General features: G+C 57.6%; 2 protein-coding genes across 2 annotated transcripts; both read right to left on the minus strand.

Annotated features, from left to right (window-relative positions):
* Positions 1 to 7,789: 7,789 nt before the first annotated feature.
* RAB7B (RAB7B, member RAS oncogene family) lies at positions 7,790 to 11,136 on the minus strand. The gene is made up of 6 exons (XM_051639050.1): positions 11,080 to 11,136; positions 10,046 to 10,107; positions 9,793 to 9,919; positions 9,297 to 9,512; positions 8,796 to 8,921; positions 7,790 to 8,398 (listed from the first exon to the last, which is right to left on the minus strand). The coding sequence occupies exons 1-6, from the start codon at positions 11,089 to 11,091 to the stop codon at positions 8,318 to 8,320; spliced, it is 624 nt and encodes a 207-aa protein (XP_051495010.1). The 5' UTR covers positions 11,092 to 11,136; the 3' UTR covers positions 7,790 to 8,317.
* Positions 11,137 to 14,441: 3,305 nt separating this feature from the next.
* Positions 14,442 to 18,209, minus strand: CTSE (cathepsin E). The gene is given in 10 exon segments (XM_051639031.1): positions 14,442 to 14,724; positions 14,925 to 15,023; positions 15,113 to 15,254; positions 15,347 to 15,469; positions 15,728 to 15,927; positions 16,020 to 16,138; positions 16,794 to 16,878; positions 16,880 to 16,912; positions 17,566 to 17,722; positions 18,151 to 18,209. Coding segments are annotated over 10 exon segments (1,182 nt in total). The 3' UTR covers positions 14,442 to 14,559.
* Positions 18,210 to 19,892: the final 1,683 nt, after the last annotated feature.

Raw genomic sequence — 19,892 nt, forward strand, 5'->3', positions numbered from 1 at the left:
AAAAGGGAGAGGGGAGACAGAAGGCAGGACACTGAGAGGGGGGAGAAGGAGGGAAACATATCTGGGGTGAGAGGAAGGGAGAAGGCAACGATGTGTCCTTTGCTCACTCCCAGAGGCTGCCAGAGTGAAAACCTCTGGTACCTTGTGCCTGTTCAAGGCATCAGTGTTTACTGCCAGGAAACCTCATCTCATGGGAATCAATCATTGTGTCCAGAGCATGCCAAAGGAACACCCTGCCGGAGGGTGCCAGAGGAAAGGGGACTGATTCATTGCCATCTGACAGACAGAGGTAATAATTGCCAAGCAGTTATCCTGTAAATATCATTAATAACCCATATCAAGTGTATTTTTAAAGGGCAGCCTGATAGGCACGGAGCCCTTTGAAACTGAAACGCGTGACATGGCAGGAGGACCAGCCCACACGTCTGCAGTGGTCCTGCCCCCAGGGCAAACCTGGTCACTGACACATTTCCTAGCAGAGCTCCACCAGCGAAAGGTTTTTATTTTCCCCTCGCTTTCCTAAACTGACCAAACTGGCCAAATGGACCTAGTGGTGCAGTTGTTTGGGCTTGGGCTGGGACACTGGCAGGGCAGAAGAACTGGTTGGGTTTCTTGGCCACCCAGCATTGGTGGAACCTGAGGAAGTTCTCAATCCAGTGCAAGATAATTTTCTGGCAGGGAATGACTTACATGAGACCTTCAGGTCTGCTCTGTTCCCTCCAAATGCAGATGAGGGCTGGTGGTTGCAGGAGCTGCTATTCCAGAGTCCTGGTGGGTGTGATCTGGGAACTGCAAGGTCTTGCCCTACAGAGCAACCAGCCCTGTAAAGCCACCCATGGTCCTCTGGCATTTCTTGCAACGGGAGGTGCAGTCCTGGTCAAATTCCAATTTCACTATAAATAAAACTCTGATTCTCCTTCTCTCTGCTTTGGCCAAACTCACTGTGTGTGGCATAAGCCTCTCTGCTGGGATGTGTCCACCAATGGACCAGCTGGGATGATGTACAGAGCATGGACAAGTGTCCAGGGAGCACCAGAGATGCTGATAAGTCTGGGAGGCACTGGGAGATGGAAAGACACCACATGGACTTGCCCAAGTCAAACACGGAGCACTGAGTGCATGGATTGCTGAGCTGTTTATCCTCTGGTCTGATAACAACATACCAGCTGCAGGAATGTGTGGATTTATTTGCAGATGATTAATATTAGCACATATATTGCTCTTAATGAGGGTAATAATTTAGTGGTAATTTATGAGAAAGCTTCCTTGAAACCCAGAGGTTAGAGTCAGTGGAGAAAGGCAGCACATTCCCAGGATGGGGTGGGTTGATTCCTGGAAGTTCTGCTGGTGGTGGGACCTATTTCCCTGTCTGCCTCTCTGTCCCCCAGGGATCAGCAGCGTACCTGAGCCAGAGGGGAAAGCAGAGCTCTGGGCTGCCAAATTCCTGTGGGAATGAGGAATGAGGCTGTGGATCCTGGAGCAGGACACTGGATGTGTCCAGTGCTGTAGGATGCTTGGGTCTGCTGGATGCAAGCAGCGTCACCCACGGGGGCTGCGTGTCACCACCCAGAGCCTGGCTGGAGCGGGGACATTCCCAGGGCTGGTTATCATGGTTTCCTTCTCTCCCAGGAATGCAGGTCCAGCCTGGGCTGGAGGCCACGTCCCGCTGGCAGGAGCTGCCGGCTCCACCGCGCCGGGCGATGGAGACACGGGTCTGGCTGGAAAGGGAACCACCAACTCCAACGCTTCCCAGGCTTCCCTCCCTGCTGCAGGGACACACAGTTGGTCTGACCAGCTGGCACAGGGGTCAATGGCTTTATCCATGGAGAAATGAGGAACACAATGTCCCAGGGGGAGACAGCAGGATTATTTACAGCACCAAAATAAAGGGTGGAATGCAGAAAGGCATCGGGAGGGTCAAAGCTGGCCCTGTGGCTCAGCACCACGTGGACCTTTCATGCAGTTTACTTCATGGTGTGAACTTAGAGCTGGGGAGAGGCACTACAGCTTTCTGGTTATCTGCTGGAGGGAATTGCTGTGTTTTCATCTGCTCATGGCCTTTACAACCTGCCTTAGCCCTGCAGGAACATCTCCAAAGGCAAGGGAAGGCGGTTGCCTGCTGATGGGACCCATATCCCCTGCACGTGACTATGGAATAAGTCCTATCACATCAGTGCTGGCCCTTGTCTTCAGGGGGAGACCTCCTCACAGGAGAGCCCTGGGCCACAAGAGCAGGGCTGGCATGAACTCACTGTGCAAGTGCATCCCCAAATTGAAGGTCTGCAGCATAAGACATCCTGGCTGGGCAGCAGAGCACGATCTGTTGCCTTGAGCAACTAACCCTGCTCTCCCTCTAAAGCACAGCAAGGGCCTCCAGAGCAGGTATCACCCCAGGAAGACTCTGCCTGGCACAGGGGCAGCTCCAGGAGGGCACTGTGGAGCAGACTTGGGCTGTTTGCCCTCGGCAAAGTGCTGAGGCTGGGCTGGACGGTGCTCTCCTGACAGCCTGCCCCACTCTGCCTCGGGTGACCTTGAGCAAGGGCTGTTATCTTGTTTGTAATAGAGGTGCAAGATAGCTGCCTTCTCCAGGGGAGCACACCAGCTCCACCAGGGCTGCCTGAGGCCCAGGAATATGAGCAAAGCTCAGGAGTGGGGTGAGCTGCTCCCAGGGGCTGGGTGGGGAGCAGCCCCAGCCCACACCTCGGGACAAAAATGCGGTCCCGGGCGGTGGGATGGCCCTGGCCCCAGGGATGCTGCTCGCCTGGAATCCGGGCTCAGGGCTGGCTCCAGGCTCTGCCTCCCCCCACCACTCACTGCTTCCCCCCTCGAGGCTTTCTGCCCACCCTTTGATTTAGGAGAGTTAACTGAAATGGGGCTTTTTCACACAAAAAATTGAATTCCAGCAAAGGGGGATTTTCCAATTAAAAAAAAAAAAAAAAAAAAAAAGGAAAGAGGAAAGAGGAATCTTACCCCCTCAAAACGTGGGGAGGTGTGTGGAGGAGTTTGGGAGAAGCAACACACAGCTGCTCCCTCCTTTAGGCCAGCGATTGTGCAAGGTGGTGCAGAGCTGCTGGGGCAGGGGGTGTGGGTGAGAAGGGAACGTGGTCCTGTCCGTGGCATTGGCAGCTGCTGCCTGCTCTGTGGCCTTGGGCAACTCATTAAGGCCAAAATGCTCGAACCTGAGTGATAGGAGATAAGCTGCCAAATAAAACCTCTCATTGTTTAGGGCTCTGAGGTCAATATCTTCAGGAGTGCTTGGGTGTTTAAAGTGAGGATGGCTGCCACAGAGGTCCTGTCGCCCCTGGTTAGGGAGATCAGATCCAGCTCTTAGATGGAAGCGCCGGCAGATCCCGTGGCCTCGGGCAGGAGCTTCAGGCAGGGTGGTGCTGAGCTGCAGCAATGGCTGGTGCTGGTGGCAGGAGGCCAGGAGCCAGCTCGGCTGCCAGTCTATCTTGAGGGAGTTGGTGGGCAGCAAGCATTTGAAGCTGAATAAGTAATTTTGGGCCAGAGCGATGGAATTCCTGGGTGAAATCTGTCCAGAGCACAGGTCCCTACCCTGAACCTTGCCCAGGGCTTGCAGGGAGGATGGAGCCCTTTGACCTGGCTCCTGGTCTGGCCACGTCTCCAAGGGTGCTGGTGGCCTCATGCAGACTTTGCTTTGTGAGACTCAGCGGTACTCAGCCAGGACAGCAAGGAGGAGTATGTCTGCACTTTCCCTTTGGTCAAGTCGCCATGGTCCACATCTGTCCAAGCTCTGAGGAGCTGCTCACTCATGCAGAACAGAGTCTAGCCCATCTGAAGCCAAAAGCAAGGGAATTTGAGGGCTGGCAAGGCCATGCCTGGCCTTGGGCTGGCCCTTTGCACAGGGAGCCATCCCACCCTGATGAAACCCGCTTCCTGAATTTCTTCAAGTTCCTTTTGCTGCGGTTACTCCTGCCCATGGTCTGGCCCATGCACGGGACCTTCTGCACAGCACTCAGCATTTCTGGCAAGCTTTACAAAGTCCACATGGACTGTGGCAAGAGGTGGAAAACCCTCCAAGCAGAAGCATGTCCCAGCCAGTGCCCCACAGGATCCTGATGCTTCCTGTGGGAAGCTGAGCTGCCCATCCCAGCGGACAGCAGGTTGCACTTTCCTACTGTCCAACAGGTGGCTGGAAGAACTCCTGAGGCTCAGGCTCACTGCTGACTTCAGCATGTCCCTGAGCTGACTGGGGACCTGGCCACAGCCCCTAATCCTCTCTACGTGCTGGCTCACGGAGCTACCAAGGCCCCTGGCCCCACCACTCGCAGCCCCCGGGGCCGGGCATGGACCCCTGGCCCCGCACGACCCTGCACGTGGACACACTGCAGCTTGGGACACGGGGACAAAAGCTCCCGTGTGATGGGTTTGCAGTGAGTAGGTGAACAATAAAAGAGGGGGGGCAAGGGGACAGCATCCACTCCTGCCTGCCTGTGCTTCAAGCAGGGGCTAATTGCAATGTCCTGGGGGGGACAGTGACACAAATCCCGTGTCACCCACAGCCGGCTCCCTGCTGGTCGGTTGAGGTGGAACAATAGGGCAGTGATGGAGGAAACAGAGAATAGTCATTGAAAGAATTAGCAGCATCAGCAGTGCTGGTGTAGGGCAGAGCAGGGGGTGCCAGGCTGCAGCAGGGTGCTCCATGCCAGCCCTGGGACATGCTGCCCTGCCAGCCCCACAGCACTGGGGAAGCAGTGGCACCAGGGACCTGGCATGTCTGAGCTCGGCACAGCTCCTGCAGATCCACAGGCTGATAACCCCTGGTGCAGTAGCAAAACTGCTCCCTTGGCACTAGAGGGCAGGGGCTTTGCTTGGTGCCATGGTTTTATTTTGCATCTTTGAAGCTCTTGAAAGGTCACCTCTGGCTCTGAACCTCTGGGGTTTATCACAGTTGGCCTTGGAGAGCAACATCTTGACGTGGCTGAAGCTGCTGCATCACTCTTGACCCCAGCTCCAGGTTAATGGTGCTTCTCCTTTGGAACAGGGAAACTTGATTATTAAAAACCTGCCTTGCAGATTTTAAGCCACTTTATTCTAACTATTGCAAGTTGAGTAAGAGAATTTAATTCCAGCAGGTGCCGCAGGCCAGGGCGGACGGACACGGCTGCCTGTTCCCAGATGGCTGGGACGTGTCTGCAGGCAGGGACAGGCAGAGGAGCTGCTGCCTGTCAGCCTGCACAGAGCAGTTTGCAATGCAAATCCACAGCCTGCAGCCAGGCTCCCACACCGGGAACCAGCCAGATCTCCACCAGTCTGGTTATGGGAGATAATGTGGAGCTCACGCTGCATTTTTAGAGCACATGGGATGGTGGAGGGGGAAGAGCTGCCAGGAGTAATTGAACCTGAGAAGCACTGAAGCAAACTGCAGCTGGGAGGGAAGGTTTTAGGGTGAGTCTCAGGGTCTAGCTGCAGATACCAAGGGCAGCTCCCCTGTGTGTGCCAATGGGGTAGAGATGGTTTCCATTTGGTGATGGGCATCCTCAGGATGGGGTTTTACCCATTTTTCTGAGTATCTTCAATCAGTGAAGGAAATCCTGCAACTGCAGAGGTGCAGCCTGGCTGTTCTGGCCCAGCTGAAGGGAGTGCAGAGCCCAGCATCACTGCTGGATGGTATCTTTGTCATTAAATGCCAAATGTGGGGTAGGACAGCAGGAGGCAAAGAGCTCGGGTTGATTTGGTCTCTTGACCATCGCCATAGGCCAGGCTCTCCACTGGGATGAGCTGGTGCCTCTGGCTGCACAAGAACTCGCTGACTCACACAAGGCAAATATTTTCCCCTTTGATTTTCACCCTGAGAAAATCTCAAGCTGACCTTGTTAATCCTATGTGTTGCAAACCTCCCCCTGTCCTTTATCATGTTTCGGGATAGTATTACCAGCTCAGTACCTCTGGCTGCTCCTGCCAGCATCCTGCCTGGCACCAGGCCACCCCGCACAGTCTCCTGGTCTTCCTGGACACAGGATTCCCAAAGTGACCCCAACTGTCCCACAACTGCCAGTCTGGCACCAGTGCTCCTACCTAGGAGGGATGGAGGAAGAAGAAATGTTGGATGGCTGCGGGCTGCTCCAGTGTGGTGGCACATCTGCAACGTGTGGTGGCCGGGGTCTCTGTATGGTAGTGATGCCACCAGAGATCCTGACAGCTCCCAGGGTTGCAGTTTCTTATGCAGCCTTAATTCCTGTGTCTGGAATGATGCTCTGTGGCCACACAAGTGCTCGGGCTCTGCTATTCTTCATCCTCCTCAGTTCAAGCCCAGTGGTTCAGAGCCTGCACAAGGGCTCTGGAGTGAGCTGTGCCTGTGGTCAAAGTTCTGACCCCAGCTCCTGTGACAATCTCCTGGCCAAGCCTCCCCAGGGCAGCCCAGCCTGTGGGCAAACCCTGAGCCAAAACTGCAGCTCCCACCTGGTTCCAGCTCCTGCTGCTTATGGGCTTCTGCACCCACGGCAGCCCTGGGCAGGTTCCAGCAGCTGCTCAGCCCCAGCTGAGGGAGCAGCCACTCCACTGAGCGTGTTTGCTTGACCTGCCCAGCTCTGGGTGTCCACATTGCTGCTTGCTGGAATAAAACAGCTGCTGGAGAGAGGGTGTAATTAGAAACAACATCACCATTGATGTGGATGGTGGTTAATGCCTCCTGTCCTGACAGCCCTGGCTGGGCACACTGGCTGATGCTCAGCCCAGGGCTGCATCCCACGGGTGATGCTGGGCATGAGGGGGTCTCCAGGCAGGCTGCAGAACCTGGTGAGGTGCCCTTCTCAGGCTGCCTGCAAGGATACAGGGGGAAAGGGCATGCAGAGCTTGGGAATGAAATAGTTAATGCCCCTCTCCTCCCGATATTGAAGGACAAATCCTCTCCCGGCCTGGTGCCCAAATAAACAGGCTGAGTGTTGCGTAAGGGGGAGGGTGGGAACATCTCTCTGGGCCTCTCTAGACTAGTGGCTAATTGCAGCACTGCAGCCCCCTGTTCCCCCTGTGCCTTGCTGGGGTGTCACCCTGCCCACACACACCTGCTGGCCCTATGCCCTGCCCAGGTGGGTGCCATCCCCAGCTTGTGTCACACCTCGGTGGTCCTGGGTGGGGAACTGCCACGATAGGGCTGTGGCTCATGGAAAGTTTGGAGTGATGTCAGGGTAGAGCCCCCACAGCCCCTGGGAAGCTTCTGTGGGACCACTGGGGTCAATGTGGGTGTGTCTGGAGACGGGTGGCAAAAGGCCAGGAGGTCTCATGGAGATCTGCCTGGGCAGCCATGGGGCAGGGTGCCCCTCTGGGGGGTCTCTCTGTGTCCATCCAGCCCTACAGCTCTGCAGGGATGCAGGGAATGTGACACAAAGTGGCCACGGCCACCTCTCTGGCCATCCCCAGCCTGTGTCTGGGTGAAGCTTCTTGAAGGTGGCCGAGCCAGAGCGGGATGGATGAAGAAGGGAAGGCTGAGCTCCCTCTGCCGACAGCTGCCCCAGCCAGGCTGCTCACCCACTTGGCACGAGCCCCAGGCACCTCCTCTCTCTCCTGACCCAAAATTTGCACTGGAAAAAAAAAAAACAACCCCACAACAACAAAACCAGCCAGCCCCAAAATATATCCCCTTTCCCCGAGAAGCTGGCAGAGGGTCAGAGCTGCTGGCCTCACTGGAGGAAAGTCTGGAGCATGGACCATGGGACACTGCAAGAGCCTGCAGCCCCCACCCCGTTGGACAACAGGAGCATCCAGGGACACGTAAGTAAATAAAAGTGAAATATTTAATTTCCTTTAAAAAAAAAAATAATATCCCTGACAAAGTGCTTTACTGAGGATCCTCACCAGTGAGGTGTGAGCTGTTTGACAGGGGTTGTGCATGAGAGCAGGGGAAACTGAGGCACAGGATGGTTGTCTCTGCAGCAGCAGATCCTGGGAGGGGACCCAGCTGCTTTCAGACCAGTGCCGTGGCCAGCAGCCTCCCTCCTCCCCCAGGACAGCCTGTACACGAGGACACCAGTTCATGTGCCAGGAAGGGCCACCCTTGGGCTGAGGACCTGGTCTCTGTCAAGGCATCAGGAGCAGCGAGGGCTCCCCGGCACTGTCACCGCAGGGGGATCATCGGGTGCCAGACAACAGCGGCTCGAGGAGGACGGGCCACTGTGGGGCAGCAGCGGTTGGAGAGGCTGCTGGATTGGGAGAGCAGCTCTGGAGACCTGGGAAGCAACAAGTCCCGGGATGCACCGCTGGGTCCCGGCCTGGCCATCCCGCACGGGCACTGACCCTGCCGGGCTGCAGCCTTGGGCATCCTGGGGAGCTCGGCTGGGCACAGGGCAGCCTGCCCGGCTCAGCAGCATCTCTTCTTGGGCTTGTCGTGAGGGGTGAGTTTGATGGAGTCCGTTAAGTAACTCTCAAAAATCCCTTTATACTGGAAAAAGCAGAGAAGAGAAAGGGAGAGCGACGTCAGGTCAGAGCCAGCCAGAGCGGACCGAAGGCCTGGGGAGCACAGGTTTGGTCCCGATGAAAGACAAAATCCAGGGAAGAGCCTCCCGGGCCAGCCGAGGAGCGAGGCCACCCCCAGTCTCGGCGGTGGGGACAGGACTGTCCCCGCGGGGTGGCCGCTAGAGGACAGTGCTGGCGCGCCGAGCGCTGCGGCGCGTCCTGCTCCCCGCACCGAGGGGGAACCGCAGCCGTGAAGCCTCTCCTGACTGCTCTAGGGTCTACCTTGAGAAAACAAAAACACTGCTGCGTTTCTCTCTCCTGGGGCTCTCCTACACCTTATCAACAGGAGCTGCTCCTCCCCAGAAGGTGCCCGGGGTGCTCACCGTCACCAGCGCCTGCTTTGCCAGGGTCTCAAAGGCCTCTGCAACGTTGATGTTGTTCTTGGCACTGACTTCGAAATACGGGATGTCCTTCTCCTTGCACCAGGCTGAGGCCATCTCCTTGGACACCTGTGGGGAAGGAGGATGGAGCTACAGCCCAGCCCTGCCCGTAGCTGCCCATAGCTCCTGGGGAGCTGTAGAGGGGACCCTCCTGGTCCAGCCAGGCACTGGTGGGTGAGGGTAGGGTGCTGGCAGTGCAGGCAGCTCTCTGAGGTGCCTCAGTCCTGCTGCCTGCAGTGGGGACAGTCTCTGCTGTGAAGGGCAGAGGGGTGATGCTGCTTATCCCCTAGGAGGGGCACAGGGGAGATGGCATCACTGGGTGCCCAGCAGCTCCTCTCCTAGAGCCCTGGTTTTCATTAGGGTATCAGAAGAATCTGCCCTCGTGAGCTGCTGGGGCACTAGGGTGCCCCAGGCCCCGTGCCCCACTCGCTCCTCTGCCCTTACCTGGCGATCACTGATGTCTATTTTGTTCCCCAGCACAACCATGGGGAAATCTTGCTCCCTTGGAATGACCTTGTCCAGAAAGTCATCTCTCCAGTTGTCCAGGGCCTCAAAGGACTCCCTGTCTGTCACGTCAAAGGCCAGCATGCAGCCATCTGAGCCTTTGTAAAAGGTTGACACCATGGATCGGAACCGCTCCTGTCCCCCTGTGTCCCAGATCTAGGGCAGAGAAGGGCACAGGTACAGGCACACGACATGGGTGCAGAGGGTGTTTGCAGCCCCTTGCTCTCTTCAGCTCCAGGGAGCGCTGAGCTCTCAAAACTCTCATGGGATTTCCTTGTAGCTCATGGAAAGCTCAGGGCTGCTGAAAACCAGGTCCTGCAAAGCCAGCCCCAGTACCCACCAAGTGGGCACTTGGGGGCAGCAGGACACGGTGGGACGGACACAAGTGCTGGTGGGATGGGGCCAGGGCAGCCTGGGTGGTCCCAGCCCTGCTCACCTGCACCTTCAGGGGAGTGTTGTCCACCGCCAGGACCTTGGTCAGGATGCTGGCACCCAGCGTGGTGCGATAGTCCTCGTAAAACCTCTTGTGCACGTACTGGTGCAGGAGGGAGGTTTTGCCCACACTGGCAGGAGGGAAGGGACGTGGGTGAGGATTGATGCTGCAAAGCTGGACTCAAGGAGTCAGTCTCAGCAAGGACAGGGCAGTACACCCACGGGGGCTCCCTCCCATCGCCAGCACCGCTCCTTACCCCAGAGCTCCTATGATAATTATCTTCAGATCCACCTTCTTGCTGGCATCCATGGACAGGCCCTGCGGGATGAGAGGGGGGGGGTCACCCGGCTGCGGGGATGGGACTGGCTCCCGGCAATTCCCACGGCTCTGGCGGGGGTGTGGGAACAGCCACTGCTCCCCAAGGCCTCCCCGCCTCCCAGCTCAGCTGTCCCGGGGTTCCAGATGCCACCGTGTCCGTGCCGGGCCAGCACCGTGTCCTGCTGCGTCCCGGCCGTGCTGGGGGCAGAACCCCCCGTGCTGAGCCCGGCCCACATCACCGCCCGGGCCGGGTTCCCGGGGTGCTGGTGCACGTTCAGACACGCCGCACCGAATCACCACGAAAAGCTGCTGCGAGCAACTTCCCTGCCCCTCCCTCCGAAGTGCAATCCCTCCCCCTAAACCTGGCACACGCCGAGGGTCCCAGAGAAAATGACAAGTACTAAATAAAGACCACGGGCAGCTGGGCTTCCCTGGGTGCCCCAGGCACAGCCCAGGGATGCCACTCAGCCCAGGAGCACCCCAAAAGGCTCCCCACAGGTCCCCACCACGTCCTGCTGTCCCCGCGTGCTCTGTGCCCAGCATCCCGAGGGCAGGAGCCCCGGGCACCCTGGGCGGGTGGGGACGAGCATCCTCTGGTGGCCTCAGCAGACCCGTCCGTGTGGCAGCTCAAGGCAGGCACAGATGGAAACACTCCCTGACAGCCTCATCCCTGCATTTTTTCCCGATGCGCTGGCCAGCCCCGCGCCCATCCTCCTTGGCACCTCGGTCCTGCCGGGCCGGCTCCGGGGGTCCAGGCTCTCCCGCAGCCCCTCTGCCAGCCCAGCCCTGGCGCAGGCAGAGCCTCATGTCTCAGCACGCACAAACTTTCCAGTCCTTCTGCCAGCGCCGGGCAGTTTCTCGGAAGCCAGGCGCTTTTCAACTCAAAATGGAGTTTCCCAAGCGTTTTTCCCCTGCCGACTCCTGCCGCGGGGGTCCCGTGCTCAGCCGTGGTCTCGGCCGCAGGTCACTCACCTGCTGGGGCATCCGTCTGCCGGGCAGCCGCGGCTCCGGGCTCCCTTCCAGCCGGCGTTCCGGGGCGGGAGGAGGCGAGAGAGGAGGATCCGGGCCGGGCGCTGATTCCCGGCTGCGGGGCCCCAGCCCGTGACATCAGCAGAAAGGGGCCGAGATCCTGCCCGAGCCGCGGGCGGGTGCCGGGATGTCACTGCGCTTCCCTCGGCTCCAGGGCTCTGCCAGGGTCTGAGAGGGGAAAGAGAATAAGGTTCTCCTCATCCCCTGGGGTTTGGGATCGACTTTTGGCCTCTCCTCTTCCTCGGGATCCCCCAGGATCTTTTACCCACCTTCCGGGATCCCCTTATCTGCATTCCTGCTGGGGGATTATTCAAGGAGCAAAACCCCAAGGAGGCTATTGGCAGCATCCCTGGAGCCACCCTGGACTTTGCCCAGCAGCTCTGATAGTGTGGGGTGGGATAAGCAGTTTTGGCAGTAGGGACAATGGGGTGACAATGGCTGGGGGGCTCAGTCCAACAGGTGGGGAGAGGTCCCTTTGAGGGGGCTGGGGGCTCTGTGGGGCTTTGCCTGCTTTTTTAAGGCAGGAAGCAGGAGCCTTTACAGCCCATTGGTGCTCCGTGCCACATCCCTGCAATCCCTGGTCCTTAGTGGCTCCCACCCAGCACCCATGGCCAACACCAGCATCCCACGGACCTGCCGAAAGGAGGGAACCACAACAGGGTGGGAGCCTCAGGTGGCATCTTCTGGATGTGTGAACATTCCTGGCTCCTCACCCTGAACAACTGCCAGTTGTCCTCAAGGTCCCCCCACGTCCCCTTGCACAGGGTCCCCCTGATTCCATTGGCCTTTGTTTTTGACTGGCTGCCCCTTTTTTTTTTTCAGGTTTTTTTGTTGTTTTGTTTTTTTTTTTCCTTGTAGACGTCCTTTATGGGATCTCAAGGAAGATCACTGCACTCAGCAGGACAAACCTTTCTTCTCCTTCCCAGATGTAATTTTGGGACCTGTCTGGCCAGAAAAATCTGGTTTTATTTTCACCACAGGGCAAGTGCAAGGAGGAGCTGGGATGAGGCAGGAGAAGCACCTGAGCCAGTTCTCTCCGGCGGTGGGTAAAAGGCTGATGTTTCCTTAGAGCAGGTCTCTCTTAATCCCTGTTTTCAGACTATTTTTGCTGTGCTGCTTCACCTTTGCCCTTGCAGTAAGACTTTGTTGCTGATCCTCCTCCCCTCAACCACTTCTGCCCTTGTTCTTCTCCACGTGTCTCTCCAAGCCTGGTGGGATGGACATTGCTCACCCAGTCAGATGATCAATGCCTCTCCATGCTGGTGGAGATGGGGTTTGCAGTTGGGTTGTTACAGTTGATGCCTTCAGCCACTTCTGCTTTCAGGCAGCAGGGGCCATATCTGTCAGGGTGCCCAGCCTGGGCTCAGCCCTGGCTCCAGCTTTTGTTTGATTTCTCAATAAAAGGGATTTTCCCAAAGCTCCTGCTTTCCTTAATGCTCCTGGTGTGAACTTGGCCCTGGATGAAGGCAGTGGGAGTGGTGGTGATGGTCAAGATGTTGCTCAGCAGCTCCTGCAACCAGAGCTCCTGTCCTGATCACTTCACCAAGTCAGCAATTCTGAGGGCAAAAAAAAAATGTCTTTTTTGGGTGCCCTGTGACTATGAGGAAGATCCTGCAGTGAGGAGATGATGAAACACAGACTGGGGACTGTCACATCCAGTGAGAAGCCTGGTGAGGACAAAGAGAGGACATGCTGTTCCCTGCAGCAAGGCTCGCTGGGCAGTGAGAGTGAAGGAAAGGGAAGAAAGCAAGAGGTGTCTGAGTGACTGGACTGTTCCCGGTGGCTGTTCAGTCACCACTGCTCCCCGGGGACAGCAGGACCCTCATTGCTCCCTATCGGGTTGCTCAGTATCTGCTGGAGCAACATCCCCTGATCATGGGGAAGAGGGATGGAGAGGACCCTCCTAGAGGACATGGGGTGCTCTGGGGTCCCAAGAGCACATGGCACCAGAGCAGTCCTGGTGGAGTCCAGGCCCAGTCACCTCCCTGCCAGCCACTGTTTGGGGACACCAGCAGGTCCCTGGCCATGCGGGGGTTGCTGTCCCCGTGCCTGTGGCTGTGGTGAACTTTGTGTGCTAAGAGTTAATCTGGAAGAGGGAGAGGAGAACTTTGTCCAACTGCCCCTGCACCTTATCTGCTGGGAACCTGAGGTGAAGTCAATACCGGAACCGGTTATAGAAACCCGATGTTGGTCAGTGGCACAATCAATCTTTCTGAGCAAGGCAGATATTTTCTTCTCTCACAAACAGTGAGGCTGAGCTACAGAGTTTACCACCAGATCTGAATTTTCCAGGCTTCCAGACTCCAGACCCTGAAGTCTGCCCCGGTTTGGGAAAGATGCAACAGCCAAAGGGTGGTCCTGGCCACGGGGACCCCAGCACCTCAGCTGGGGGTCAGCTCTGCAGGGCCTGGGGTGGCAGGAGCTGGGACCCCCAGGCACAGGTACAAAAATAACCCTGCTCGGAGCTTCCCTTTCTCGCTGCCTTCCGTGACTGTCTGGGGATGCATCATGCATGAGCCTTGATTGCTCATGCTTTGTCCCACGTCCCTTGCTCTGTCAGCAGGTCACACACTGCAATGACTCACAGGGATCCCCACAGCCCCCCCAGACCCCAGCCCAGCCAGTGGTCGCTCCCTGCAGACCTTGGCAGCTGCTTTTCCCTCTCTCATTTCATGCACCCACGAGCCACATCGTCTGTGCAAGTGCCTGGATGATCAAAGCAAAATTCCCTGGAAATCACCGGTTGTTCTGGGAGTTTTGTGGCACAGAAAGAGCCCCGGGGTCTCTCCACTCTCCTCCTTACCTTCTTGTTTGTCAGCATCAGCCCAGCCTGCTGAGGCAACACATTTTTCCAGTGAACTGGCTGCTCCCCCAGCCCCTGCCCATGGCTGGGACCTTGGGGATCTCCACACCCAGGGATGTCACGGCCACCTCCTGGGACTTTCTGTTCTAAGCCAAACGTGGAAGTCCCAGGTAAGGAACAGGGAGATCTTTCAGATCCAAGGCTGCCCAGGAGCAGCAGTGCCTCCTGCTCAGCCAAGGCTCCCTCTGGAGCAGGGAAGCACCAGCAACACTGGGCATGCAGCCTGGGTGCACCAGGACTTTCAGCTCCCTGGGGAGGAGGGCAGAGTCCAGGGAAAGAGGATTTAACACTCCAGTGCAACCCCCTGAGGTCTGCAGGGCTGCTGCTGTGCTCATTGCAATGCAAGCACGGCAGGTTTTGTTTTATTCAAGCTTTTATTGAAAAACGAGATCACAGAGCTGCTCAAGACATTTTTATATTCACTATGAAACGGCTTCCTGGTGTGGAGTGAACTTCTGCTGGGTTCTTCAGCTGCAGCCCCCTGGGGTGCCTTCATCACCTCCAGGGCTGCTGATGGAGCAGTGAAATGCAGCTCCATTCCCCTCCTGGATGTCCCAGCCCTAAGGGATTGCGGGAGCAAAGCCCACCCTGTTATTTCCACGGTCAAAGACAGAGTAAAACTGACGGATAAACACGTCACCCAAAATCCAGAGGGGTCCTGTGGGAGGGGGGACATCCGAACCCTGGAAGCCACTGGTGCAGATGGTTGTGCCATCAATGTACTCCTGGGGACAGAGAAGTGTGAAGCTGGGGATGAACCTGAGAGGCTGGTGCATGTGGAAACACGCAGGAATGGTGACTGGGGGTCCCATGCATGGAGCAGTGGGGCTTGTCTGGGACACGTGGCTCAGCTTCCAGGGTGGTCCCGAGCCACCTCTGCCTCTGGAGCTGTTGGGAACTGTGGGTGGTGGGGCTGCAGCCATACCATGAGGGTGTAGGCCTGGGCACTGAGAGTGTGGGGGAGCCCGTTGATGGTGAAGGTGACGTCAGGCATCACACTGAGGTTGTTGCAGTCCACGGTGCACTGCAAAACAGCCGGGTGGCTCAGGGTGCTGCTCAGCAGGGCAGGGGTCCCAGGGCTTTGCCTCCTCCAGTCCCCACCCCCTCTCTTACCACTCCATCCACTGGTGTGGCACCAATATAGTTTTGCAGTTCTTTTACGTCCTTGCTGGGCCCATTGATGAGGGATGTCCCAGTGTCCACGATGGCCTGGCAGCCGTTGGCACAGAAAGCCACTGTCCCACCCACCTGGATGCTGGAGAAGGAGGAAAGAGAAAAGGACCAGGAAGGACTTGTCCTGCTCCTCTGCCCCAACCCAGCCCTTCCCTCCTTCCCAGCACCACTCACTTGTCCAACTGGATCTGCCAGTACCCTTGCTTGGTGACAGGCACCCAGTTTAGGGTCCCTGTGAAGTGGGAGGGGTCAAAGCCACCAAAAAGCAGCTCTCCTCCCATGGAGACTTCAGAGTTCCTGGAGGGAGGAGGAAGAGACATGAGGGTTTTTTTCCCCTTTTACTTTGCCCATCACATTTGAAATGGATGGATTTATACCACTTGGTTCCCACAAATGCTTGGGGTCATTCCCTTTATTCCTGTAGGGCTGAGGTCTGTGATACTCTGCCCAGTACCAAAAAACCTCTTTACTATCTCAGTAAAACAGTTGTTTCAGCAGCCCCTGCAAGCAATGCCTGAGTCTAGGCAATGCCCTGGGGCAAAGCATTGTCCATACTTGCTCAGGTAGACAGAGAACATGGGCAGCTCCACCAGGTTTTGGGCCATCATGTTGTCAAAGACAGGGGTGATCCCGCCCACGGCCAGCGAGGGGTAACCCAGCCCCAGGACCCCATCAAACGCTGCATCCAGGAAGGTTTTTCCTGGCTCACTGATGCTCTCTGCAAACTGCTGGTTGTTCACGGTGAGGCCTTGGATCTGCGGGGAGGAGGAGGCTTGGTGGGGATGCCGAGTCTGTAGGCAAGTCCCAGGAACATTGTCCAGAGCAAGAGAAACCAAAGGTGACTCACGGCTACTCGGTCAGATCCGATGACCCCCGTCAAGCTGCCGGTCCCGTACTGGATGGAGAAGGGGGTCCCTACCATCTGGTATGTGCTGGACTGTGATGGGTGGAACTTGGCGTGCACAGCTGGGGGAGGAGACAGGAGCCATCACCAGCAACGCAGTGTTTTTATAGACCTGCAGGTCAGCACAGCTGCTCCTGCTTTACAGAGACACTGCTGCATCCAGCCGGTTTCCCCAGCCCACTGTGGGCTCTGTGGGCACCGGAGGAGCCCTGGGGCTGCTTGGAGATGCTCCGTGTCCCTGGGGCAGCAGGGGTGGACTCTCCAGGACTGGCTCATTGCTGACAGCCCAAGCAAACGTGGTGCCTGTCCACCTCCAAGGCCTGGGCAGGCAGCCTAGACCCATGCCATGCCTCTGTGCCCGCCTTGTTCCTGCCACCCAGTCCCTTGCTGACAAGCCATGTTAGGTGCCATCATCTTTGCCTGTTTGTTTAAAGTCTCTCCTACAAGAAGGGCCTAAAGAGCACGTCCCACATCTCCAGCGGGCTGATGGTGCTGGGTGCTGGTGGGGTGATCACCACCTGAGCAAACAAACCCCTGCTTTCCCCCCCCACCCCAATTTCAGTTACCTGTGTGTGCCTTGGAGGGCTTGGCTGGGTGTGGAGGTGCCCCCAAGGTCCCCAGGCTCTGTGTGCTGGTAACCCCACAGCCAAGAGGGCCACCCCCGGGTCCCACCACAGCCAGGTAGGGGGGACAGCCAGCCAGGGACCCTCTACTCACCACAGGCTTTGCTGATGCAGTAGACTGATGGCACCCAGAGGTTGGAGGAGCCTGTGTCAAAGACCACGGTGAAGTTCTGGGGGGGGGGTCCCGATGGAGATCTGCCCAAAATACTCTACCTAGCAAAGAGAGGAGCTGTTGGCATGCCAAGAAATCCTGGCCAAGGGGCAGCAGGTTCTGGGGCGTCTGCAGAGAACTGGAGGGGTTTGGTGCAGGGGGTGGCTGGCACCGGGCAGTGTTTGATCTGCCACGAGGTGCCAGGTGATAGAAAGGAGCCAAATATTTAAGGAACAAGGCAAGGCCAGAACAAAGGCAGGACGGCGGGTGCAGCTCCATCCTTCTCCTGCTGGATCCATCAGGAAGGCCGGGCCCCAGAGAGGCCCTCATCAGCGGGGTGCAGTTGGGGGTGCTTTTTGGGGGTCATGGGATGAGCCTGGAGAACACCCCTCCTCCTCTGGCTCTGGGTGCTGTGGGGTCTGCTGTGATGAGTGGGATACAGGTTGTTTTGGAGGAAATCTCTCTCCCTGAAAGCCCTGGGGGTGCGGGGAGGGCAGCAGGCAGGGCGAGGGCTGCCTTGTCCCCTCTCATCCTCACATTCCTGGGAACAAAGGAGTGGGCAGGCAGCGAGCCCTGGCACGCCGGGCACTGCCATTAGCAGGCGGAAGTTACTGGGGATAACTGGGGACTGCTCATGGAAACGCATGTGCTGTGGGGGTGTCTGCAGCACACTGCTGGGACTCTGCACCCCCAGCCCTGGTGCCACCACGCTCACATCCAAGTAGTTGATGAGAGGCTCGTTGGCTGTGCTGAAGGCAGTGCAGTCCTCGCCATAGCGGAGCCTGTCCAGCCTGTGGGCTTCCCAGAAGTGGGAGAGCTGCCCCCGATCCCGCAGGGACTGCCGCAGGGAGCGCTGCCGCGTCAGGGCCACCCTGGGGGAGCAAATGTCCTGGCCACTTACTTGGGGCCGTGGATTCTGTGGATGTCCTGCAGCCCCCCACATCCACCCTGAGGGTCCCAGCGCCCACATAGTCCCTGCATGGTCTCTGTGCGGTCCCCATGTGATCCCTCTGTGGTCCCCACATGGCCCCTCTCTGGTCCCCACATGGTCCCTCTAAGGTCCCCACATGGTCCCTCTCTGGTCCCCACATGGTCCCTCTAAGGTCCCCACATGGTCCCTCTCTGGTCCCCACATGGTCCCTCCCTGTCCCCATGCTCCCGGGCAGCCACAGCGTGCCCATGCCCGGGGAGCTCAGCCCTGCCCACCCATCACTGCCATGCTCAGCGCTGGCAGCACCCTGGGACTGAAGCCCCCTCTGAGAGCCTGGGGAGCAGGGGTGCACTCTGGGAACCCCTTTACCTTTTCAAGCCGCTGGCCAGGGAGAGGCAGAGGGCGGCGAGGAGGAGCAGGAGGTTCATGGCGGCGGCAGCGCGGGTCCCGCCGGGCGCTGCGGGTGCGGGGACAGCTCCGCGATGTCGCTCTTATAGCGACGGGCTCACCTGGCCCCGCGTGCCAGCGCCCGGATGACGCCCCTTGCAATGTCAACACGGGGCTTTGGCAGTGGAAATGAATCACTGGCCACGTCCCAGGCGAGGCAGAGCAAGTGCACCCGGGGTCAAGTTTGGTTTTGTGGGCGAGGGGCTGGCGGCGGCAGAGCCGGGCGGCACAGCGGAGCCGGCGGGCGCGGGGAGGGTCCCGCAGCGGGAGGGGAACGGGGTCTCCATCCCAGCGGATTCCCCTGGGGATCCCAGGGTCCAGCTGAGCTAGTAGAACCCCCCAAAATGTTCCAGGGAGTTTTTCCTCCTTCCTTTGCCCCCAGCCACCCCCAGGGACCCGCCCGTGGCCATGGGGTGCCCCACACCCCCGCGGCGGCCGGGGCGGGCGCAGGGAAGGGATGTGTTCGTAACATCAGACAGCGTCTGCACACACTTGAAAAGGCAAAGACCAATTAGCAGTGATGAACTGCTCAGGAATCTGCGACTTTCCCTTTTAAAGAGCAGTCCGTGTCATCGCGGCGCTGCCGGGAGGACGTGGCTTTGCACGGGAGGCAGTTCCACGTTCCCGTACAGCCGCTAACGGGCTTTTCCCTGGCGGCCGATTTCTGTCTGACACAGGACGGCCGTCTCATTAAGCCTCTGTGAATGCAAAAAAAAAAAAAAAAAAAGCTAATGAACAAACAAAGCTTTCAGATAGGGAGGGGAGGCGAGGCTGGTCCTGCTGCCAGCGGGGCTGGGGCGCGGATGCTGCCTCGTCCCTGTTCCCGGCACTGAAACAGCTGCTGGGGGTTGGTACCAAGGGAGGTGTTTGGTTTTGTGTTTTTTTTCCCCTCTTTCTTTCCAGAGCCAAAGCAATGTAAGCAGCGTTCAGGTAATTAATGTGGTTTCTACCCTTAGCACCGTTCTAATCAAAATTCCACTTATCCCAGTTAGTTCTTTTTATCTAATTAAAGTCCTCGCCCCGGGTAATTAAAGTCCTGGCCAGTGAAGCACAGGGACTGGTGGAGCCCAGAGCCTGGGGGTGGTTGGGAAAGCTGCCCCGGGTCTGCTCTTACAGGAATCTCACCTCTCCAGCCCCGGGAGCTGCTGCCAGCATCCTCCTCTCCATGGCTTCCCAGGGACATGAAGCTAAAACTTCAACCATCTCACCCAGGGTTTCTTCCTCACAAGCAACACGAGGCTCAGCAGAGCTCACACGGGTGGCAGATCAGCCCGTTTTTCCAGGTATGGATTCCCAGCACTTCCCCATGCCCAGGTCGGTGGCCGCAGTGTTTTTTACTGAGTAGCTTTTCTCCAAAGTTATTTCCTTTTTAAGGGAAAATAATGAAATTTGCAGTTTAACATCCCCCCTTCTCAACCTAACTGTATATTCATAGGAGAGACTGGAACAAAAGCACAACAAACCTTCCCTAAACAAAACGAGTTGCAGCAAGTGCCAGATCAGCTGAGAGCAGGAAGTCGAATGTTATGGACATAGTTTATAACCGAAAAATCCTGTCAGAAAATCCAGCCTAAAGGGTCGTTTGGCTTCTGAGATAAACGTGAGGATAAACTGCAGCACAGACGAGCTGATTGCTTTAGGCAAAACAGTTTATTTACTGGAAA

The sequence above is a fragment of the Apus apus genome, chromosome 23, assembly GCF_020740795.1.
Source record: "Apus apus isolate bApuApu2 chromosome 23, bApuApu2.pri.cur, whole genome shotgun sequence".
Lineage (NCBI taxonomy): Eukaryota > Metazoa > Chordata > Aves > Apodiformes > Apodidae > Apus > Apus apus.

Coding starts and splice junctions, on each gene's coding strand:
- RAB7B (XM_051639050.1), bottom strand. Junction 9,513..9,792: donor ACACTCCCCTGAAGGTGCAG/GTGAGCAGGGCT, acceptor TCTCTGCCCTAG/ATCTGGGACACAGGGGGACA. Junction 8,399..8,795: donor CAAAGCAGGCGCTGGTGACG/GTGAGCACCCCG, acceptor TGCTTTTTCCAG/TATAAAGGGATTTTTGAGAG.